Source organism: Oratosquilla oratoria, chromosome 5 (genome assembly GCF_046742065.1).
Source record: "Oratosquilla oratoria isolate Oo_2021 chromosome 5, ASM4674206v1, whole genome shotgun sequence".
Taxonomy (NCBI): domain Eukaryota; kingdom Metazoa; phylum Arthropoda; class Malacostraca; order Stomatopoda; family Squillidae; genus Oratosquilla; species Oratosquilla oratoria.
This window is the reverse complement of record NC_134781.1, coordinates 15052007-15078240: the sequence shown is the minus strand read 5'-3', so window position 1 is coordinate 15078240 and position 26234 is coordinate 15052007. Positions and strand designations below refer to the sequence as shown.

At 41.8% G+C, this 26234-nt stretch overlaps 1 protein-coding gene across 2 annotated transcripts in view; it reads right to left on the bottom strand.

The window, feature by feature from the left end:
* Nucleotides 1-26234, bottom strand: part of Khc (kinesin heavy chain) — a 721767-nt gene that overhangs the window by 58353 nt on the left and 637180 nt on the right. For both annotated transcript variants that reach the window (XM_076184928.1, XM_076184929.1), the window contains 2 exons: nt 11762-11866; nt 5920-6065 (listed from right to left, as the gene is read on the bottom strand). In XM_076184928.1, the coding sequence (XP_076041043.1) occupies nt 5920-6065; nt 11762-11866 (251 nt within the window). The remainder of the gene's footprint in view (nt 1-5919; nt 6066-11761; nt 11867-26234) is intronic.

Here is a 26234-nt window from a genome sequence, read left to right as displayed (position 1 = left end):
CCCTCTCTTCCTCTATTCGTTATCAATTTCTCCTTCACCCCTTTTCTCTTTTCTTTTTCTTCTCTTTTTTTTTTCTTCCTCTAATCCACCTTTCAGTATTCGGTCTCGCCTCTCCAGTTCAGTTCCTGTTATCCTTTTTCCTGCGTTTTTTTTTTTTTATTATTCTAACACTTCACTATTTTTTTTTTTTTTTTTTTGCTGGATCCTCCGTCCAGTTCTTTGGTCTTGAGAGAGAGAGAGAGAGAAAAAAAAAAAAAAAAAAAAAAAAAAAAAAGAGGTGCTCAATATTTTACTTTCCCCCATCTTCTCTCCCTCCTCCTCCTCCTCCTCTTATCCTTCATGGTCCTTTATCAGATAACACCGATTTTTATGACTAGTAATTTAGTCTACTGTAGTTGACGTCGGAGGATTTTATTCAGTCCAAGGACCTCTTCTTAGGCGTTGGGGCCGTCACAGGAAGCGTGCTGGTCTCGAATTGGCTTAGCTGTGTGTTCGAATCCCGCACTCCTCTCCGATTCCCAGGAATAACTGTTACTTGGCCAAAACTGTCTCTAAAGCGCCGGAGCTCCTCAGCGCCTCCCGGCGTTGGCTCCCCACCTTAGGTTTACTTGGCGATCTTCGAAATATGAAGATAATAAAGAATATTCGAAGAAGGGGAAGGGGGAGGGACGATGAGGTTAATAGAACCGAGGGCTTGCGAGAAGGAAGACTTTTTGAGTCTCGGTAGCTCAGTTGGTAGAGCGTCGGCTTTGCTTCTCGTAAGCCATCGGTTCGAGTCCGGGGGCCACTGTCGGAATTATTTGATTGACATCGCCGTCACTGGTGATTCTATTCATGTTAAACTTCAAGTTGATAAGATCATCTGGCGATAGACATAATAATGTGTAAAAAGGATTCCCTGGGACTTAATATATATATATTTTTTTTATTAATTCAAAACAAAAACCGAGTATGCAACTGACGAAAATGTGAAGTCCGGCTGCTTCTGTTTTATTTTTTTTTCTTCTGCTTTTCTTCTTTTTCTTATTTCTTCTTCTTTTTCTTTTCTTCTTCCTCTTCTTTTCTTTCTTTTCTCTCCTTTTTTCTTTTTCTTTCTCGTCTTCTTCTTCTTCCCCTTCTCTTCCTCCTCCTCCTCCTTCTTCTTCTTCCTCTTCTTTTCTTTCTTTTCTCTCTTATTTTTCTTACTCTTCTTCTCCTTCTTCTTCTTCCTCTTCTCCTCCTCCTCCTTTTTCTTCTTCTTCTTCTTCCTCCTCTTCTTCTTCTCTTCCTCCTCCTTCTTCTTCCTTTTCTTCTTCTTCTTCTCCTCCTCCTCCTTCTTCTTCCTCTTCTTCCCCTTCTTCTATTCACGCCTGATACCTCTTCCTCTGCTCTTTGGCGCCTTTCGTTCGAATCCAAACTCTTACGCGTTTTTTTCTTCTTCTCTTTTTCCATCTTTCCCCTCACGTATTCAAAACCTTATCATACCAGTTTTTGGCATTTTCATGATTTTCTTTCAAATTTTATTTCCAGTCACCGTTTTTCATCTTTTTTTTAATTTTATTTTATTTTTTCTCCAGGAGTGAGGGGCTTTCCAATTACACTCTTTCAGTCAATTACATATTCCAAATCTTATTATCTTCTTAAATTTTTTTCCGTCAATTTTCTTTTATGTTTTCGCCCCGTGTCTTATCTTTTCGCCTAATCCCGAATTCTTTCCTTTTTCCTTCCTTCCTCTTTTTTCTTTTTTGTCTTTGTCTTGTGTCCTCCGCCTCTTTTTCTACTTTTCTTTCGTCTTCTTCGTGTCTCTATTTCCTCTTTTTTTTATTTCTTTACATACCTAATTTCTAACGCCCTTGCTTTTCAGAAATAATCCATTATTCTTTGCTCAATCTACTTAGACTCTTCTTCCTCTTTTCAGAAACTTGTTCCGCTATCTTTCTTTGTCCTTACTCCGCTTCCATTTTTCTTCCCATTTCCAATTATATTGGTATTTCTTCCCTCTCTCTCCCTCCTCTTCTCCTTCTCTCTCTTCCTTACTCTTTCCCTCTCTTCCTCACTCACTTACCTACTCTTCCTCCCTCCCCCTCTCTTCCTTCCTCCCTCTCTCCACAACTTCCTCACTCTTCCTCTCTTTCTTACTCGCTCTCTATATCTCTTCCTCCCTCTCCCTCTCTTCCTTCCTCCCTCTCTCCACAACTTCCTTACTCCTCCTCTCTCTCTTACTCGCTCTCTCTATCTCTTCCTCACTCTCCCTTTGTTCCTTACTCTCCTCTCTCCCTCCCTCTCTTCCTTATTCTCCCTCCTCTCCCTTAAACTTTTTGTGTTTATGTTCGTCTCTTATGGTTATTCTCTCTCTCTCTTGCTTGCTCTCATTTAAGCTTTCTCTACCAACACTTAGCGCCAATATCATAAACAATGCAGCTTTCTCTAACAGCATCACTAAAATCGTCATCACTAGCATACTGGAATCATCACCTTTACCGTGCTGTGTGACATCACCACCACCACTGTCACCACCAGAGCTGTCACCACCTTTAACACCACCACCACCAACAACAACACTTCTCATACAACACAATGCCATTATCATGACTGCCAACCATCACCACAACTCTAGCCACCACAACCACCAACAACAACAACACTTCTCATACAACACAATGCCATCATCATGACTGCCAACCATCACCACAACTCTAGCCACCACAACCACCAACCACAACCTACCACTAAACTACCACCAACCACCACCACCATCATCAGAGCCGACGAGAAGTCTTCCGCCGGGCGAGATTGAATTTGTCCCGAGATCCGCTGCCAGGGAATGGAAGGTCACGCTGCCTTCCTCCTCCTCCTCTCTTCTTTTTTCTTCTCTTCCTCCTCCTCTTCTTCTTTCTTCTCTTCCTCCTCCTCCTTTTATTCTTTCTTCTCTTCCTCCTCCTCTCTTCTTTTTTCTTCTCTTCCTCCTCCTGCTCCTCCTCTTCTTCTTCCTTCTCTTCCTCCTCCTCCTCCTCCTCTTCTTCTTCTCTTTCTTCTCCACCTCCTCTTATTTCTCCTTCTCTTCTTCATCCTCCTGCTCTTTCTTCCCCTCCTCTTCTCTTCCTCTGTTTTCACCTTCCTCTTCTTCCTCATTCTCCTCCTCCTCCTCTTTCTTCTCCTTCTCCTCTCCCTCTTTCTTCTTTTCCTCCCTCTCCTCTTTCTTCTCTTCTTCTTCTTTCTTCTCTTCCTCCTCCTTCTCTTTCTTCTCTTCTTCCTCCTTATACTCTTCCTCCTCCTCCTTTTTTCCTCCTCTTTCTACTCTTTCTTCTTTCTTTTCCTCCTCCTCTATCTTCTCTTCCTCTCCCTCTCTCTTCTTTTCCTCCTTTTCTTTCTTCTCTTCCTCCTCCTTGTTTGCCACCTTCAACGCTTCCTCCTCCTCCTTCACATCCTCCTCATTCTCTTTCATCTCTTCTCCTTCCTTATACTCTTCCTACTTCTTTTCTTCCAGTTTCTTCTCTCCCGTGTCCTTCTACTCTTCCTCCTCCTCCATTCCCTCTTTTTCAGGGAGTTTGCAGTCCTACTTACTATCCCTCCCGTATTTCTCCACCCTCTTCCTCCTCCTCTTCTTCTCCTCTTTATCCTAACCCTGCTCTTCCTCTTCCTTCTATTTACTATCCTTCACGTATTTCTCTACCCTCTTCCTTTTCCTCCTCCTCCTCTTCTTCCTCCTCCTTTTCTTCCTTCTTCTCCTCCTCCTCCTCCTCCTCCTCCTCTTCTTCCTCCTCCTTTTCCTACCCCTGCTCTTCCTTCTTCTCCTCCTCCTTTTCCCCCTTGGGCATTCTCTCTTCTCTTAGCTGCCACTTTTACCTTTTTACTCAAAGTCTTTCAAACATTTTTACATATTCTGGCCTCGTCCTCGTCCTCGACCTACAATTGTCTTACGTTCTCCCTCCATCATCTCCACCTCCACCACAAACACTATCATCACCACCACCACCAACACCACTATCACTAACACCACCACCTCATTCTCCTTTTCCTTCTTTGCCTCCTTTCCTTCCTCCACCACAAACACCACTTTCTTTTACTTATTTTCTTCCTCCTCCTCCTCCATCACCACCACCACCACTATCACCACCTCCTCCACCACCACCGTCACTATCATCACCACCACCACTATCACCACCACTATCATCACCAGCACCACCATCACCTCCACCACCACCACCACTAATATCACCACCTCCACCTCCTCCTCCTCCTTTTCTTCCTCCTCCCCTACCTTTATGGAGCCCTAACACAATCAACATTGTTCATTAACCCGTATTGCACAATATTTTGAACAGTTTTGAACTGCCACATATGGTGAAGACAATAACAGCAAGACTACTGTGTTACCAATATCGGGAAGGAGGCTGTTTAAGTAACACAACAGTCGTCAGTCGATTTTATTACTGACTGTGGTCTCGGCCCATCAGGCCGCCAGCCGGAATTCAGTCGATGAATAAAATCGTCTGGCGTTGGCAGCACCGTTATCTATACAATGCGCCACGGCAATGGAGGTGTTTGTGTACCCATGTTATGTTGGTCTATTTTAGTCCTCTCTCCCTCCACATCTTTAATCATTCTCTCCCTTATTGTCGTTCTCCTCTTCCTTCTCCTTCTTCGTCTACTCCTCCTCCTCCTTCTCCTTCCTCTGTCTCCGCCTCCTCCTACTTCCTTTCCTCCGTTTCTGCCTCCTCCTTCTTCCTTTCTTCCGTCGCCTCCTCCTCCTTCTTCTTCATCCTCTTCTTTTTCTTCCATAACTTTCTTTATTCAGTCGCCTGTTCTAAGTCACCTACCTCCCTTCTCCCCAACACTGCTATACTGGTAAGCCTGAGTAGTTAACTGCTTATAATCGGTACGATCTGGTCTTAAGGCCGCCGGACAGATCTGGTCGGATTCGACCTGATTGGATCGTGTATGTCGGTCGGGCAAACCGAAATCAGTATATACACAATTTAATCTGGCCCGACCAGATCTATTCGGGCGTGGATGGGGACCCTAGACGTCTTTTAAAACTACAGTATATGGCAACCCCTACGAAATACAGGCGTACCAACTTAACGCACTGATACAGGCGTACCAACTTAATGCACTGATCCAGGCGTACCAACTTAACACACTTTTCCGAAACCATACGTCCGGTATGTCATTACACCATGAGCATGTTTTAGGGATTTTAAAGTACAATTGTAAGCACGTATATCGAGTACCACCAAATATAACCCGTGACATACCATAGCTACAAAAACATATCTTTCATTGGTAATAATAATTAAGCTGAATTTATCCTAGATCCAGTAAGTCTTTTATAATGAAAATATATCCCTCTTAAACAAAACTGTATTAATACAATACCGATGAAAGATATATTTGCATATTTTGATACATCGTATGTTTGGTTCGTCTGTATAAGGGTTATCACATTGGTCTATTTTACCTCCGACATCTTACCTCCAACCTCCATTTGAGTAACTAAAATAAGACTTCGCTTACAGACAAGTATGTCTAACATTATTATAGATTTACAATATCTTTGTACATCATTCGGCTTTGCTATATGACGGAAAGATAATCTGACATTTGGAGTTTTGAAAATTCAAATATCGTAACCGAAGTCGTTTTTACTCAAACGAACGTTCAACGGTCGGTGATGGTGAAGCTCCTGGAAGCCCAGTGTGATAGCCCCCTTCATCCACTCAATTCGGTGACCTACTTCAATGGCACTGCCCCAGCTGAAAAGAAGATAACTTTACCCATCTGAGTGGACCACCTGCAACCTGAAGGGGTCTCGCCCGCTAAAGGTCTCATTCAAGCCGGTTCCCACGTCTTAAGGTGAGTAAAATCGACTGTCATCTTTTGGAAAAGAATCCTTAAGGGTAGGAAACCGTATTGTAGGGGTTAAGTGGCGGAACCCACCTCTTGCCGAAGTCGAGGGTCGACTTGGTCTCAGCCTCGTTGTAGGACGCTGGCGAGCAGCAAATGACGATGGTGGTACGGGCATTGCCTCCCAGAGACTCCTGCAGGATCCTCGTCAACTTCGAGTCTCTGTACGGGACGTGTGACTGGGAAAAGTAAAAATAAATACCATTAATCAATTTATATAACGTGGTTATAATGTTTATATACGTATGATAATAATTATAACGATTTAGGTATATAAAAAGACGAAAGCACAGAAATAGGAAAAATTCCATTAATTAATTTATCTAAAGTGATTATAACGAATATATATATATATATATATATATATATATATACAGTATATATATATATATATACATATACCAAGAGCTTTTTCCCCCTTATATGGGAGGTAGCCAAGTCAAGGGCATGTACCTACTTCCACCCATTCCATTCCCACCCAACACCCTTTCCCCCCTCTCATCTTAGCCCCTCATGGATGACGGGTCATCTCTGTATCCTGCCCACTACCCTGGGTCAGAAGTAAGGTAGTAAGACACAGTACATCCACAGCTATGCCGCTTCACTTAGTCGGCGACCCGCCCGTCTCCGTCCTCTTATGCAGAAAAAGAGAAGACGGGGAGAAATCCCTTCGGGCTGCGTCAAAATATCATTTACACATAAACATTACCTACCCCCATCTCTCACCCCTCCCTTCCTTGCATAACAGTGTCATCTATACATAGTCAATCTCTACTCATTCCTATCTCGTCTTTTCCATTCCTTACTCAACAGACATTCTCCTCTTACTCAACGCCTCTTTCACTCCAACCATCAATCTCATCCTCGGTCGTCCTTTCCATTTTATTCCCTCCACCTCTACCTTTCACACCTCGTTCACTAATATTTCTTCACTCATTCTTTCCATATGTCCATTTCATCCCAATACTCTTTCATCGGCCCTATCTGCCATCTCCTTTTCCACTCCTGCTCTCCTCCTCGCCTCCTCGTTTTCCACTCTATCCAACCTAATAACCCCCATCATACTTCTCAGACATTTCATCTCAAACACATTTAAACTTTTCCTCTATACCTCTCTTAAATTCCAAGTCTCTGCCTCATATATTACCGTCGGCATAATCACTTCTTCATACAATCTCCTCTTTGCATTCATTCTCAGATGCCTATTTCTCATGACGCTTTCTAATCCCGCAAGGCGTTTACTTGCTTCTCTCAATCTACAATTTACCTCCACCTCCATTCTTCCCTTCCCTGCCGCATGTGACCCCAAATACCTAAAGCTATCCACCTCCTCCAGCCTCTCTCCTTCTAGACTTACTTCCAACTCACTGCCATCCTCTCCCCTTCTACATCTCGTCACCTTACTTTTACCTACATTTACCTTAAACTTATTCCCATCGCATGCATTCCCAAACTCTGTTACTAACTTCCTTAATCCTTCCTCTGATCCTCCCACAAGTGCTGTGTCGTCAGAAAACAACAATTGACTCACCTCACACTTCTCTCTATTTTTTTTAAACCATCTACAGTCCCCATTCCACTACTCTTCCCTTTATCTTCTGCACCCCACCCCATATCCCGCAAAATAAGTTATACTTAACAGACCAGGAATAATAAATCATTTTGGACGTGTATATATAAAAAGTATTAATACAACTCAAAATACATTTACGTATTTTCAATACATCGGAGGCCTGGAATACTGATTCTGTTTTCACTCCCGTCCTACAAGGATTCTGATTCTCTCTCAGCAACTTTCATGTATGAGATAGCTGCTGTCAAACGATTTAATTAAGATCACGGACTCTCTCCTCCAGGCCTCGAGGGGTTAAACCCCCAGTATCTAAAAGGTTAAGCCACATTAAACCCGTTAAGTTTTAAACGTCATCTTTTTAACTCTCTTCCTTCCGAACATTCTAGTCAATGAATGGAGGTTCCCCCAGGCTTCGAAGTGTAAACCCTGAGTACATAACTGATTTCAACCTAAAAGGTTAACCCTCATTTAACTCATAGATGATTAAACTTCATTTTTAACTCTCTTCCTTCCGGATATTCTAGGTTTTGGTTCTCCTTTAGTTCTTCCAATTTATCAACTCTTTGTGTAATCCGTGTAAGTTGACTGAACCTAACCTCCCACTGTTTGTTCACTTTCTCTATTTTTTCCTCAAGTCAACGCAGGGACGTTCCTTCAGGGTTAAACTAACCACTTAATCGTTAGAAACGCAACCGGGTTAAGGGAGTGGGTTGACTGCCTTCGTAACGAATACTAACCAACCCGCAGGGGAAGAACAGCAAGTGTTACACAGCGAAGCCACTTCCTCCGTGGTTCTGGAGTGGTTTTACCATATTTGGGCTTATCAATTTCATGCGGAATAAAACCGGTGAGAGGGAGAGATAGAGGAGCGAGAGAGAGAGATATATAGAGAGAGAGGGGGATGGAGGGAGGGAGAGGGGGAGGGAGAGAAAGAGAGAGAGAGAGAGAGAGAGAGAAAGAGAGAGAGAGGGAAAGAGAGAAAAGAATAACATAGAGAAATACACAAAAAAGATAGACAAAGAAAGAAGGTGCTAACAAGAACAACAACAAGAACAAGAACAACAACGTCGTTATTGGTTACGCAATAGCATCCCACGGAGTGCCGACTACCGGAATTGGAGCAAACACAAAATCAATCTGCAATGCTACGTTTCATGAATTACTTCAATTTGTACTTCCATTAGCTTAATATCAAATACGTGCGGGAGTCGACATGTGAAAGCTTCGAACAATAAAAGCAAGACTCATATTCCTTCTGCTGGAAGTAATCGGATTTTGAAAGAGAGAGAGGAGAGAGAGAGAGAGAGAGAGAGAGAGAGAGAGAGAGAGAGAGAGAGAGGGAGAGAAAGAGAGAGAGAGAGAGAGAGAGAGAGAGAGGGGAGGTAGAGAAAGAGAGAGGGGAGAGAGAGAGAGAGAGAGAGAGAGAGAGAGAAAGAGAGAGGGGAAGAGAGGGAGAGAGAGAGAGAGAAAGAGAGAGGGGAGGAGAGAAAGAAAGAGAGAGGGGAGGAGAGAAAGAGAGAGGGGAGAAGGAGAGAGAGAGAGAGAGAGAGAGAGAGAGAGAGAGAGAGAGAGAGAGAGAGAGAGAGAGAGAGAGAGAGAGAGAGAGAGAGAGAGAGAGAGAGAGAGAGAGAGAGAGGGAGAGAGAGAGGGGGAGAGGGAGAGAGAGAGAGGGGAGAGAGAGAGAGGGGGGAGGAGAGAGAGAGAGACTTTTCGTCGACACCTCAGTTTAAGATCCATCCTTTCATGTAATAAAATGGCCTGATAACACTCTTCATATAATCAAGAGAGCATCATTAAATCAACATTTGATCTCTTTCGCGAATTTACAAAAAACTGTGCTAATGATAATCATGTCACAAATCCTCGCGAACTGAACAATATGACATAATAGTATTACCATTACCTCATTACAGATATGAGCAACATAATGATTAATGACCACTATCGTCATCATTACTACCATGATCTACACACAATATCAATATCAATATTAAGACCTCAAACCCAGAAACTGAATAGATTTTGAGAACACTCGTCATTAAAAACGTTTAAGTTTAGTTTATTCTAAAATAATTTCATCAGTCAACCATAATAACCTGCCAGACGTACGATGCCACATAACTGATCGTCTTGGTGGAGTTCCTACGGTCGAGTTAGTTATTTTTATTACCATTATAACAACCATTGCTAACGTAATCGTGGCTATCATATCTAATCAACTCAATATATATATATATATATATATATATATATATATATATATATATATATATATATATATATATATATATTTCTAGCAGCTTAGCAGGGGAACGTGTTTTACACACTGTTCTTTCACTCAGCTATTGTCTTCATTTGTCTTTTCATCCCTCTGAATAATCTTTCGCAAAATGAAGAAAAGAGAATTTTTTTTTTCCTGGCGATGTACAATACGAGCATAGACTGGGGCGTATAATGTGTACACAAAGCATTGGGCTGTTCGTCTTTCTCGCAGTGCATTTACCTAACTGTACCTACCTGTAATATGCAGTGAAGAAGCACCGTTCGTCGGGTCCCTTCTCATACTCTTGATCTATATTCTTGATTTCCGATTATCATATGTGGGTTTATATTCATCTATTGTTCCAGCTTAGGCTATATCACCTCCTAAGTCCTTCCAATTATTTATACATTTATATGGAAAACTGTATTCTTTCACATCCTTTAGACACGTAGTCTTTCTTAACATGTTCCCCTGACCTCTTAAAGTCCTTCTATCCTTAATCAAGAGATCTCTTCTCTCACTAAAGACGAGATTTGCTTGCGCGAATACAGATTTTCAATTTCATGTGATTAGGGCTTGATAAAGAGTTATACATGAACGATATATAGGTGATGTTCATTTGATCTAATTTTGTGAATATTTTTGTTTATTTGTTTGTGTATTTCGACGTCAGGGCGACGGTCGTTGTTTTGTATATTCTGGTTGGTGTATATTCTGGTTGCTGTATATTCTGGTTGTAGCAAGGCGATCTGATGTAGTTTAAGACCCCCCAACCCCCCTCACTGGGTCGTTTAAAGCTCAGTATCAATCTCAATGGAAGTTCTTGTCCGTCATGCATGGTCTACTGTACTTCCTCCTGCATCTCTCTCTCTCTATCTATCTATCTATCTCTCTCTCTCTCCTCTTTCCTCATTCAAGCCTGGCTGTGCCCTGGGGCACATGATTGTGTTGTCCGGGCTCAACAATTACATGAGCAAATCTTCTTCCTCCTCCTACTCCTCCTCTTGTCTTACAGTCTTCTTCCACTTTCTTCTTCAATTTCCCTCCTTATCTAGAAACTCCTCTGCAGTGATCCTCTCCTCTTCGGTTGTTTTCTCCTACTTCTCTTCTTCCTTCTCTTCCTCTTCCTGAACACCCAGCCTCACACTCTCTACTTTTCTCTGCCCTATTCCTCCTCTCATACCTCCTTACCCTCCTCCTTATTCTCCTCCTCCACACCCTCCTCTTCCTCATAGGTAATACCCCGGTAAACGCCCTCATTTTGATATTAATTCAACAAATAATTTTTCCACTTATGCATTACCACTGCATATTCATGCTCCTCCTACCCCTCCTCTTCCTCCTCCTCCTCCCCTTTCCCTCCTCCGCCTTCTCCTCTCCCTCCTCTTCCACTTACTCCTTCCTTTCTCCCTCCTCTTCCACTTACTCCTTCCTTTCTCCCTCCTCTTCCACTTACTCCTTCCTTTCCCCCTCCTCTTCCACTTCTTCCTTTCTCCCTCCTCCTCCTCTCCCTCGTCTTTCTCCTCCTCCTCTCTCTCCTTCCTCTTCCTCCTCCTCTCCTTCCTTTTCTTCCTCCTCCTCCGCTTCTCCTTCCTCCTCCTCTCTTTCCTCTTCCTCCTCCTCTCCTTCCTCTTCCTCCTCCCTTTCTCCCCTTCCCCCCCTCCTTTTCATTATCCCTCGTGCTCCCATGTTGTCCCAGGACCCGAGAATGAATTCGCCTGACATCCGTCAACTTATCCTTCTACTTCAGGGCCGATGGAGACTCCACTGGGAAACCTGTGAGGACCTTCAGAGTCTTCAGAACGAAACAAAACCCCGTTTGAGACTCTCCAGCAATGAAGAATCTCTATACCAGAGGCTCTCAACCTTAAAAGAGAATACGTTCTTGCACGGGGAAAGAAAATATAGTGGGAAGTGAAAAACCTCTGATAGACTAAAGCCGACGTTAAGTCGCCTCTCCACCTGGCCAGGGTTGTAGTCTACGCCTCAAATAATAAATAAAAACACAAACAAACCATGGTCGTCAACCGGGTGCTTACCTTTCCGTCGGCGAGTCCAGCGATGACGTTGCCCAAGGCTGACAGAGATTTGTTGATGTTCTTGGCTTCGTCCAGGACAGTCCCCTCCGCCCCGGTCTTGCTCACCTGTGGCAGAAGGAGACAAGTTAGTGGGCGGATAACATCCTCAGGAAATTGTGGAAAGGTAATGTACAGTTATGTTCAAATTAAATAGTTTTTTGAGTTCGATGACCGAGAAGGTTGGTGATTTATTTAATGAAGAGTGCACACACACACACACACACACACACACACACACACATACACACACACGCACACACACACACACACATATATATACACTCAAACACACACACACACTAAAGACATATTACCAAATAACGACACATGAATAATATTTCTTAAAAAAAGTTGCACTCGCTTAAATTTTGCCAAGTTAAGTGACGTCTTGTTTCATTCACCTGAGGGGAACTCAACCTTAATAAAATTGTCTGGCGATTTATTACAAAATCTGTAAAAGAAAAAAAAATGATAAATAAAAATATAAATAAAATAAGATAAAATAAATATAGAAATCAAACAAAATAGATAAATAAATTATATACATTTGTATATACAAGAGTAGAAATGCATTTTTTTGGTGTCTATTTAATTCTGACATGTCTGTGTACATACATATATTACGTGTATGTATGTATATATATATATATATATATATATATATATATATATCTATATATATATATATATATATACATATGTACATATATATCTTCGCAGCCTCGCCCTCGACGTAGAAAGTCTCTCTTGGAGTCGAAGGAGCTACTACTTAAAGAACGAGTTCGCGTGTATCTCGACTTGAAGTATAACTTGACTCGAACGAGAAGCGGACAAGTAATAGGCTCACACAGTTCGCATGTCTCGTCTTAGTAAAGTTGTTTCTTAAGGAAGATTGAAGACGAGGGGTGGAGGAAGAGGGGGAGGAGGAGAGGGAATGGGGGGAGGAGAGGGAGGGGGAGGAGGAGAGGGAATGGGGGGAGGAGAGGGAGGGGGAGGAGGAGGGGGAGACATTTGTCTAATTTGTTTTGATATTTTTCGTTCTTCACCAACATTCACCACTCTCACCTTTACCACCGCCATCACAACCACCACCACCACCAACCCCCTTCACGATCACCACCCCCTAACACCACCATCACAACCACCACCACTGTCACAATCACCACTATCACCCTCACCACCACCACTACCACCGCCGCCCCTAACATCGCCATCACAACCACCATCCCTACCATCACAACCACCACTACCACAATCATCACCACCACCACCACCACCACCACCAGCCCCAACATCAAACCCACCCCTACAATTACCACCACCATCATAACCACCACCACCATCATCACCTCCACCACCACCACCACCACCAGCCCCAACATCACACGCACTACTACAACCACCACCACCATCATCACCTCCACCACCACTACCACCACCAGGCCCAACATCACACCACTACTACAATCACCACCACCATCACAACCACCACCACCACCACCATCAACGCTTCTTGGACCCTCTTTCTCTCCCCTTTTATTACATACTTCTTAAGTCACGGAATCAGCGGAACATTTTTGTTATTCTTTCGCTTATGGCTGCTTTCGCGAATATTTCCAATCATCATTTTATGTTTACTTGGATTAAATTCGCTTTCCGTGCTCCTTTTATTACTTACGTTTTAATTCTCTTCTTAATAATGTTTTTTTTTATTTTTAATTTGCTCCCCAAAAGCTTTTCTCGCCTTTGCCATTTATTTGTTCTTTGCCTAGTTGAGTTCGTCTGTACACAAGAACAAAACTAGAAACAAAATGAATATATAAATACATAAATTAATAAGTGAATAAACACAAAAAATAGAATAAAATTCAGTGACGAAACTTTGGTTTTTAGCTCCATTACCCACCACCACTAACACTAAGTGGTTCAAATGCAGTCACTAAAGAATCTCTTCAATGAGCAACATCCGGGCTGAACCGGTGCTCGTAGCCGGTTGTACGGGGGCCGCGGTTAACAGTATCAATGTATGTATATATATATATATGTATATATATATATATATATATATATATATATATATATATGTATATATATACTGTATAATATCTAAATATTTTCTTTTCTTCAGAGTTTTTGATGAAAACCTATGACATTTCGTACCAAGTATGGCAATACTCTTGCATGCGCAGAGCTTAATTTCTAGAACAATCTGTGCAGAAGTAAACAAACGGCGGTCATTTGTTTGCATTGTTGAAATCATTTGTACCATTTTATATGTAAATTCACCAAGAGTACAAGCAAAGGTAGAAATGAAAGAAAATCATATTTTCATATTTATTTAACACAGAAAGAGTGGAACGGGTGGGAGTGAAATGAGTGGGAGTGGGTACTCGCCTTGTGACTTGGCTACCTCTCTTGTAAGGGGGGAAAAGCCCTTGGTGTATGGATAGATAAATAGATAAATAACACAAAACAAACAACACAACAAATCTAAACACTTAGGTTTAATTCCATTACACAGCTAATACTTTACATAACAACCATTATTAGAGATCACCGAAAAAGTCTTTGGTCCATTGAAGTAGTTAATTTCTTGATATCTAAAGAAACTTCTTCAGCAGAAGTCATGATGGCGTTCCATAGGTTATCTTTGGTGTAACATTGTTGTTCTGCGGAGTATATCTTCCTCTTAAGGACGCTCCAGAGGTTCTCTATTGGGTTCAGATCTGGAGACTAGGGCGGTCACTCCATAATCTTTCTGTGCCTGGCGAAAACATTGTTCAAATAGGTGCTAGTCAGTGGGGCATGCGATGGGGCATTATCATGCATGAATATAACCATTTTCCGGAATGCCAAGCTTTTAGACTTATGCCATGGGAGGATGTTCTGTTTCAGGAAGTCAACGCAAATATCTTCCTCCACTCTGAATGGCCCAATAAGGCGCCAAAAATCCCAGACCAAAAACTAAACACCACCAACTTGACACCTAGGAGAACCAGCCCCTCGATTGGGTCCATCGAAAACATCTCCACATTCTTCGGTGAACAAAATCTGTTCGAACGGTAGCTTCATGTATTTCTGGGCCTGCTCAAGCCGTTCCCTCTTGTGTTTATCCTTCAAAAGGAGATCGAATATCTGCTTTACCACATCGGATGAGGCTCTTGAGGATACTTGAGGATACGGAGTCTTGAAGTTATGTTATGTGGTTATTTGTTGTGACTTGGATACTAGCTTTTATCATGCACTGATCACGTGATGGTTTCTTGCCTTAGGGCGTGGATGACTATTCGTTCGTACGTGTGTGTGTACGGTAGTTTTCCATGGGTAATGTTGTAATATGTAAGGTTATAGATAATGGTTATAGTACACTTGGGACACTAGCGCCCTCGAACACCTGCTTACTGGTTTGTGGAGGGTTGCGACCCATTTCTCTCTTTATTAGATAGATAGCTTGATCCGACGCATGTGTGTTTTTTCGCAGTGTTCACTTGTCTGATTGACCATTACACATATCGGGGTTATAGGGATTTTTTTTCTCACTACGATGATCTCGGCTAATCCTTTCTAGCAATATCCAAGATGAATTGCTCCTTATGGAGCTCTTGGATATATATATATATATATATATATATATATATATATATATATATATATATATATATATGTGTGTGTGTGTGTGTGTGTGTGTGTGCACGCGCGCGTGTGTATGTGTACGTATAAACATAGGTATATATATATGTATATATATATATATATATATATATATATATATATATATATATATACACTAATAGTGACTAGATCATTAAACACTAACTTCCAATAGCTGCCAGTGACGGCCACTTCCACCAGCTGTACAGGCTTTCTAGACTAAGTCATCAGTCTCCCCCATCACCCCGCAGCTAAGTGCTTCCTGGCGTATGGCCACTCCTCGTCTCTATTTGGATTAATAAATTCATAACTATGTATACATACATCTATCAGCGAACGTATATGTATGACTATGTATATTCATGTTACACACATTTCCCGTTGAAAAATAATCAGTTCACTCCAATATTTCAGTGTACATTCCCCAACGAATTCTCATTATATCCTCCATTAGTGTTGTCCCTCCCTCCATAGCCGCTTCCTCCTTCAAAACTCTCTCTTCCTCCTCCTCCTCCTCTTCCTCCTATTCTTCTTCCTCCTCCGTCACTACCACCGCGGTGCAATTAAGCCCTAAGGCACTGCACCTCATCTCCAGCAAAAATAACAGCGTTCTTCACATTTACAATTCTATCCCTCGCTCCTCCAACACTATGCCTCCATTTCACCAACACTGCCCAAACGTATAGCGTTTCCCTCACCAACACCGAATGTACACTATCTTCATCGCCATCACGACAACCGTCACCATCTTTACCACCTTTATCAACATCATCGTTATCCTCACCATCAACATAGTCACCATCGACGCTAACACATCCACCACATCCGCTATCAGTCAATCTCTATTCCTGTTCATCAACTCAGTCTCCTGTTTCTTCCTCCTTGTTTGCCCCCCCACTCACTCTCTCTCTCTGTCTCTCTTTTCTCTCTCTCTCTCTCTCTCTCTCTCTCTCTCTCTCTCTCTCACACACACTATCTCTTTATCCCTTCTTTCTTTTTTATCTCTTTTTCTATATTACTTTTCATTCCCCCGGCTGATAAAGAATTCACTTAAGATTCCATCTCATTCCATTACTTGGTAATCCTTGAGTAAGAAAGGGGCGGAGAGACGAGTGGGAGGAGCAGGAGGAGGAGGAGAGGGAGGAGGGAAGAGAAAGAGGAGAGATAAAAAGGAAAAGAAAAGGAGTAGAGTAAGAAGGTAAAGAGGAGGAAGACGAGGAACAAAGAGGAGGATAGAAGGTAATGGAGAGGAGGGATGAGGATGAAGATGGGTGGGAGTAGGAGGATTGGGAGAAGGAAGAGGAGGAGGGGGAAGAAAGAGGAGGAAAAGAGAGGGAGAGAGGTGGGAGAGAGGTAGGAGGAGGAGGAGGAGGAAAAGGGGCAGGGGAGGAAGAAGAAAGATGAGGATAAGGATGACAGAGGAGGAAAAGAGAGGGAGAGAGGTACGAGGAGGAGGAGGAGGAGGAGGAGGAGGAACAGGGGCAGGGGAGGAGGAAGAAAGATGAGGATAAGGATGACTGAGGAGGAAAAGAGAAGAGGGTAGAGATAGGAGGAAAAGGAGGAGAAGGATGTGAATAAGGATAAGGATGAATGTAAGTATACTGCAACAACTGGGTCAATACACACACACACAAATACAAATACGAACCCGAACACAAGACCGGCTATTTGTTTTTGCTATTTCGTGTAAATAGAAACAACTTCGGTTACTATTTTTTTTCTTCTTCAAATTTCTCAATGTCTAATTACTCTTGCGTCATATAATGAGAAGCTGAAAGACAAACTAAGAGAAGTTAAATCTAGAATACGAATGCTAGACATTTCGTTGAGAAGTTCTTACGGAAGTCTAGAATATTGTCACCAAAGTCGTTTCTATTCCAACGAAGCAGCGAAAGCAAATAGCATGCTGGCTTAGTGTGCCGCCAACCTTAATACCATGTCTCGAAATGTAGCCTCGAGATCTTCAGACCATTTGTCCCTCGGAGCGAGACCACGTCTCGCACGTTTGTAAAGCTTCCTCGAGGACGCATAATAACAAGAATCTGTTTATGCAAAGACATATGTGGGCAAGCGTGTAAACGTTTGCATATGTTTCCATAAGTTTGTATACGTTTATATACGTTTACGTATGTTGATATACGTTTTGTATATGTTTCCATAAGTTTGTATACGTTTGTATACGTTTACGTATGTTGATATACGTTTTGTATACGTTTAAATACGTTTGTATATGTTTATATAAGTTTATGTATGTTGATATACGTTTGTATACGTTTAAATACGTCTGTATACATTTATATACGCTTATGTATGTTGATATACGTTTTGTATACGTTTAAATACGTTTGTATACGTTTATGTGCGTTTGTATAGGTTATATACGTTTACATACGCTTATGCATGTTTATATACGTTTGTATACGTCTGTATATATGTTTGTATACGTCTATATACGTTTGTATACATCTATACATTTCTATACGTTTTCATATGTTTATATACGTTGTGTATGTTTTAAGACAGATTGAACATTTTTAGAAGCTTCGTATCCCATGGCGGAGCTTCTAAAAATGTTATATACGTTCGCATACGTTTATATATATTTGCACACATTTTATACGTTTTTATGTTTATATACGATCGCATACGTTTATATACATTTGCACACATTTTTATACATTTTCATACGTTTATAAACGTTTGTGGGTTATTATGAAGATAATCAGTCTAATCTTGGGAAGTTCTAGATACGAACACCCTTACATGTACACGTAATCGCGTACATACGCATACACACGCACACACACGCACTCACACGAGCGCGCTCTCTTTGTATTGAAGTAAATACGTCCAGGTAGAACAAAGTTGTATATACGTCAATATGATAAAAATATCCGTTTTTTTTTTCGTTTTCTCTAGATATCATCAACAAATATCCACACAGCTCAGTTGTATACGAATCCTAAACTAATACACTTCTATTCACACGAGGAATACTGCTGGAGTCTTTTGTAATTTTAGTTCTTTTTTTATTTTGTACAAACGCTGACTAGTTACCTTCCTTAGAAAGGGGAAAAGCCCTTGGTAGGTAGATTGCCAGATAAACGTTGTAACTACGCGGACCCAAGGTACATTCCAAACTGCTACCAGTGACTGCCACTTGTCCTGTTTTGGGCAAAGGTGACTGGTTTGGCAGCGGTTAACTGTTTTCACACACAGACGCACACACACACACACACACACACACACACACACACACACACTCACACACACGATGCTGAAAGATACAAAGACGGTCACCACGAGCATAGCTCCATATATATATATATATATATATATATATATATATATATATATATATATATATATATATATATATTGCATATTTCCGAATATGCAATTGATTCTACCTACCAAACTATATTTTCCATTTCATCTTCTACCTCATAAGCAATACTACATAATTTTTCTTTTTGATGTAAGAGTATCCCCCCCCCCCCGTCGTCCTTTGTACAAATGTAAGGAGTCTTGGAGGCCTCGTCATTCTACCTGTCTACTACTCTCTCCCTTTATCTCCTCTCTCTCTTTCTCTCTCTCCGATCGACCGGAGACCTCACATCATCCAGCCTCCGATCTTCTCTTCCCTTCTCCTCTTTCTCCTCCTCCTCTTCCTCGATGTTAATGAATTTTCAGGGTTTTTTTTCTCCCAAAAATTTTGTTTCTTTAATTTTTCCCATCCCTGACGCTAATGTTTCTTCGGCAACTTTGAGACTGACCTCATGCAGACAAATGAACAGGACTCACTTTTGCCGGCTATGAAAAGAAGCCTAATTAGGAAACACTAAGAACTCTTGAATCTTCTTTTCCCAAACACTACTTTGAGGATGGCGGGTCTTACTATTTCGAGACATGAAACAAGAGGCGAGGTGATGGACTCGTAAAATCATTGTGTGTGTGTGTGTGTGTGTGTGTGTGTGTGTGTGTGTGTGTGTGTGTGTGTGTGTGTGTATCTTATAAATATATATATATATATATCTTATATATATATATATATATATATATATATATATAAAGTTATATATATATATATATATATATATATGTATATGTATATATATGCGAATAAATAAAAAACACGTGATTCACAAAATGTGTAATAAAAACACTTGGAAAATAAAATGAAAGGTGACCGAACGTTTTGAACAGACGAAAACGTTCGATCACCTTTCATTTTATTTTCTAAGTGGTTTAATTACACAATTTGGAAGTAGGTAGAAACAACTTTGCCAACCGTGTAGTTAATGAATGGAATAAACTTCCTGCACAGGTAGTGCAATGTAGTTCAGTTCGAAGCTTTAAGAATCATTTAGATAAATACCTAAGTAAGATGCTGTAATTATTATAATTTGTTATATTATTTGTTTTTGTTTTGTTATAATTTGTCTGTCTGATTTTCATTTATTATTAGTTATATGTCAATTTTATTATAATTTAATATTTACCTTTTTTTTTTTTATTCAACTATACCAATTCATTTTTTTTTTTATTTTAATTTTTATTTAAATTGTTATATTTTTAATTTATTATTAATTTTTTTTTTTTTTTTTTTTTTTTTTTTTTTTTTGCATCCGACCTAGATATGGATCAAAAGGTCTCCTGTCGGCATGCTTTGCCTTTGTAATCCTTTGTAATATATGTATATATATTATTTGTTTTTGTTTTGTTATCATTTTCTGTCTGATTTTCATTTATTATTAGTTATATGTCAATTTATTATTATTTACTATTTACCTGTTTGTTTATTACTTAACTATACCTATGAATTTATTTATGTATTATATTTGTTATTTACATTATCATAGTTTTTATTTATTATCTTATTATTAATATGATTTTTTTTTCGCATCCGACCTAGATATGGATCAAAAGGTCTCCTGTCGGCATGCTCCGCCTTTGTAATCCTTTGTAATCCTTTATACATATGTACATATATATATATATATATATATATATATATATATATATATATATATAAAATTGTGTGTATGTATGTGTGTGAGTGTGATTGCCTATGTGTGTGAAAGCGACATAAGGGAGACACAGTAAATTACGACACATTTTGCGTTTTGTATGTGGACTGAAAATGTTAACGAGATAAAGAAGACTAATAGGATAACAAAAAACGAGTGCATGGAGAGAAAGGGATAACCACGGAGGAGGCAGAAACGCTAACATGGGATAGTGGAAGCGTCAGGCTCGTTTCATCCGTTTCAACTTTTCGCCGTGCGCCGTCCACGACACGACGTCGTGCTCTCAGATAACCGCTGCCACGAATGAAAGCGTCCACAGACACACATGGTTGTTTGAGAGCACGGCGTCGTGTCGTGGACGGCGCACGGCAAAAAGTCGATACGCGTGAAAGAAACGAGTCTTACAGGCTACGAGTACGAAGGAAAATGAGTTACATATATACATATACCAAAGGCTTTTTCCCCCTGATAATGGAGGTAGCCAAACCTTCCTTATAAGGGGGGGGGGGATGAGTTAACTGGGATTAATTGGACTTGTCGCGGTATATAAGAGGAGACATGATGGGAGGGGGGACATTAATGTCTGGGGTCAAATGTCTACAATTCATGAGCTTCATGTCTGTTTCTAGAGTGTGAAGGGTGAGGATTTTTTGTCCTGGACTCAATTTCCCTATTGTTTACGTGGATGGGACTGGGAAAAGTCAAGCATATACAGTATGTGTGTAGGTGACTTCATAATGAGGGGGGACATCGTACCTGAAATACAATGACACAGGTAGAATTAAAACGCGCATGCACACGTATGCGCACACACACACACACACATACATGTACTAACACACACAAACACATGTACGAACGCACGAGCACACACATCCACACATACACGTACACACATACACACACACACACACACACACACACATGCACGAACGCACGCGCGCGCGCACACACATACTCACGCACACACACACAAACGTATGTGCATGTATCTATAGCCCCACGCATACTGAATACTGATCATAATGATGGCAGTGATGATGATACAACGAAGGCAATGACAAACAGAATCACACACACATACAAGTACACACACACACACACACACACACGACTTGTGCGCAGCGGTTAGAGTTCCCGGCCGCCACTACGGCGGTTCGGGTTCGAATCCCGCCCAGGGGTGAAATAATTTCAGTATCGCTGCGCTGCGAGTCATTACTCCAACTCTCGTGGGCGGGGAGTTGGGTGTGTGTGTGTGTCCGTGAGGTCACACGATTACCCATGGATCGGTCATATATGAGCTCTGAGCTCTCTTACGGGAGGGAAAATAACTGTCGATCACAAGTCCAACACGTGATCCAAGACCATGGTGAATCACACACACACACATACACACACGTACGTACATGTATGCATACATACCCACACACATATTGAATACTGACCATAACAAAGCAAATACCGACGATGACAACGGCAACGATAACGATGACTATCGGAGATAACGATGCTGTACCTTGACAGCAAACCACGAAATAAACGAGGCACCCTCAAAGTTATCAAAATGGAGGTAACAGGGATGTGAATTTTATGACAATTTTTTTATCAAGTCATTAAACCTGATTATACGAAATCAGGGCTGGGTGACCTACTTCCCCCTAGGCTCAGGCTTCCCTTAATCACCCTGAAATATATACGTTCATAAATATGGGATGTGTTAGTGTACGGGAGTGTATGGAGAGGAAGAGAATAAATATGGAGGAGGAAGAAACGATAGTGGGGAAACTGAAGGAGATACACAAGAGAGACGAGAGAGAGAGAGAGAGAGAGAGAGAGAGAGAGAGAGAGAGAGAGAGAGAGAGAGAGAGAGAGAGAGAGAGAGAGAGATGCAGAGAGAGAGAGGGAGAGAGAGGAAGAGAAAGAGAGAGGGAGAGAGAGAGAGAGAGAGAGAGAGAGAGAGAGAGAGAGAGAGAGAGAGAGAGAGAGAGAGAGAGAGAGAGAGAGAGAGATGCAGAGAGAGAAAGAGAAAGAGAGAGGGAGAGAAAGAGAGATGGGGAGACAGAGGGAGAGAGGAGGGAAAGGGGTGAAAGGTGTGAAAAGTGGAGTGGGGGGAGTGCGGGGGACCTTCCAGGACCTTCCAGGACCTTCCGTTAATTGCCCGTGCGAGGAATTCCAGTCGAAGCTCATTATAGGCGGAGACCCATTAAACCTCTGGATTACTTACATTGGCAACACGCTCGTACATTCGTCACTCCATCCAGTTTCCAGAACAGGGAACCGGTATCTGGAACCGGTATTCGGAACCGGTATCCGGGAACCGGGAGAGACTGATAGTGACTCGTAGTGAATCATTGTAGTAACTCGTAGAAACTCGTTATAGTGATTCGTGGTAACTCGTTATAGCAACTAATAGCAACTCATTATAGTAGCTCGTAGCCACTCGTTACAGTAATTCGTAGCAACTCGTTATAGTAACTCGTAGCAACTCGTTATAGTGACTCGTAGTAACTCGTTATAGCAACTAATAGTAACTTTTAGTAACTCGTAGCAACTCGTTATAGTAACTCGTAGTAACTCATGATAGTAACTTATAGCAACTCGTTACAGTAACTCGTAATAACTCGTTATAGTAACTTGTTATGGTAACTCGTACTTCATTATAGTAACTCGCAGTAACTTGTTATAATCATTCGTATTAACTCGTTATATTAAATAATAGTAACTCGTACTAACTTGTTATAGTGACTCGTAGTAACTCGTTATAGTATTCTGGGTCGGGATCAAAGAAACGAGCGGACATCTTTAATTCCTCACTTTGGTTCACAGCGACAGTCTCCTCCAACGTCAGGACTGAGGACACCCCCTCCCATCCCCCACTGGTGGGAGACCCGCAGCCTGTGCCAGGAGGAGGAAGAGGAGGAAGAGGAGGAGGAAGAGGAGGAGGAGGAAGAGGAGGAGGAGGAGAAGGAAGAGGAGGAAGAGGAGGAGGAGAAGGAAGAGGAGGAAGAGGAGGAGGAAGAGGAGGAGAAGGAAGAGGAGGAGGAGGAGGAGGAAGAGGAGGAGGAGAAGGAAGAGGAGGAAGAGGAGGAGGAAGAGGAGGAGAAGGAAGAGGAGGAAGAGGAGGAGGAGGAGAAAGAAGAGGAGGAAGAGGAGAAGGAAGAGGAGGAAGAGGAGGACGAAGAAGAGGAGGAGGAGGAGGAGGAGGAAGAGGAAGTTGGGAGGGAAAGGGAAGGCGGGAGGAAAATATTGTAAAAGGTGAGGAAGGAAGAGGTAAAGCGGGAGGAGATGGATGAGGAGGAGGAGGCTGAGAAGTTAGAGGAGGAGAAGGGCAAGGGAGGGGGGAGTGCAGGACAAGTAGGAGGAGGGGGAGGAGGAGAGGAGGAGCAGGGCAAATAGTTGTGCTGAAATTTTCAGCCCTGGGCGGGATTCGAACTCGAATTGCTGAATCAGTGGTCGAGCGAGGTACACTGCACTGTCAAGCCGTGTGTGTGTGTGTGTGTGTGTGTGTGTGTGTGTGTGTGTGTGTGTGTGTGTGTGTGTGTGTGTGTGTGTGTGTGTGTGTGTGTGTTTTTGCCTTATTAGGAGCAACGCTCGTCGGGTCCCGTCTCCTACTTTCAAATTTATCATATCTAGCCACAAATCTATGTAAAGTTCTAATTTAATCTATATTCTTGATTCCCAGTTATTGCATATGTGTGTGTGTGTGTGTGTGTGTGTGTGTGTGTGTGTGTGTGTGTGTGTGTGTGTGTGTGTGTGTGTGTGTGTGTGTGTGTGTGTGTGATTATGCCTACAGTGGAAGTGCAAATGCACTTACTGCCCATTTTCGCAAGGGCACAGTGCCACCCGTTCGAACATGAGAGCCTGCCTCGTGGCACTGTGGCTGCAAGGGCCACGCCGAACTAGCACGAGAAGCTGTGGGCTATCGCACGGCCTCTATTCCTATCATTAGATAAATGCAATCGAAAACCTTCATTCCTCCTCCCACTCTTTCCCCTTCCCTCCCCTCTTTCCCCTCCTATTCCCCTCTTCCCCTCCTCCTACTATTTGCCCCGCTCATCCTCTCCTCCTCCCCCTCCTCCTACTTGTCCTGCACTCCCCCCCTCCCTCGCCCTTCTCCTCCTCTAACTTCTCAGCCTCCTCCTCCTCATCCATCTCCTCCCGCTTTACCTCTTCCTTCCTCACCTTTTACAATATTTTCCTCCAGTCTTCCCTTTCCCTCCCCACTTCCTCCTCCTCCTCCTCCTCTTCCTCCTCCTGGCACAGGCTGCGGGTCTCCCACCAGTGGGGGTGGGGGTGTGTGGGTCCTTAGTCCTGATGTTGGAGAAGGCTGTCGCTGTGAACGAAAGTGAGGAATTAAAGAACTCTAGTAGGCAAGGAGTTGGGTATATGTGGGTGTAAGGTCACAGGCTTACCCATGGACGAGCTCTGATCTCTCATCCGAGAGGGTTACAGTTCTTGATCACGAGTCCAACACGCGATCCAAGACCGTGGTGAATCACATACACACACACGCATATATATACTAATATATACGTGTTTGTATATAGTACATCATTCTGGATCTATAGCAGCGTTTCCCAACTTTTTTCCGACCATAGCACCCCCTGTTGTCATGTCTAAGCAGTCCAGCACCCCTATCTTGTTATTAGAAGGATAAAAGAAAGTGATTATTTATTTTCTTGATTCCTTAGAACTGAAACAAATTGACAATATTGTTTGTAGAAGAAATAAAAACACCCTAGAATAATACAATAACACGGAAAAAGTCGAATATGCACAACTGGGTAATCAATGATACATATATCAATGTGGTTTTGGTGTGCATCACTTTCCAGTGCTCCCTATAATTGATTTCAGTGCCCCAGGTTGGGAGACGCTGATCTGTAGCAAGTAGCGGTGCCGTCGGCGAAGTCAAATGGGAACCTCCGCCACGAGAGTGGGCATCCCACGGCGCGTCACTCATGTGCAGTTCAACAAATACAATTCTAACAGACATTGACCCCACCCTCTGGGAGACAGCAATGGACTAAGTTATTATAATTCTTTCCTCTCTCCTTTATAGATTGGGTTTAGGTTACCCCAGCTATCGCTTTGTTACAAAAGACAAGACTTGAGAAATGTGACAATGTGTATATATATATATATATATATATATATATATATATATATATATATATATATATATATAAACTCAAATCCAACCTATAAAGTGAGTAGGAAGAGTCAATAAAGAAAACTTACCTCCAGATAACAGAGATCAGGGCAAAGATATATAGCTATGACTTTATTTACAACAGATCAAAATATCCAAATATTGTTCCCCATGAGGGGAGAGGAGAAGCGAGCTCGAGTTACACTGTATCTTTTGAACTAGACAGGAATAGCACGCTATGGGGTGCTCGTACACTAGGCGAGAGGTTTCCCATGTGACCATAATACTGCTTCTCACTATAATTCACATTTGATCCGCTTATTGTATTTGTATCCCTGTAGACAAACCCCGTACAGGGCTGCGATATTCGGAATAAGAGATATGTCACCGAGTACGGTGTTGTGTTTCACAGATCACAGTTCGAACATTATATATACTGTGTATATATATATATATATATATATATACTGTGTATATATATATATATATATATATATATAGTTACTCATTTTACTTATCTACTCATCTATCTACCTACCTACGTATGTATGCATGTACGAGTATGTATGTATGTATGTATGTATGTATGTATGTATCTACC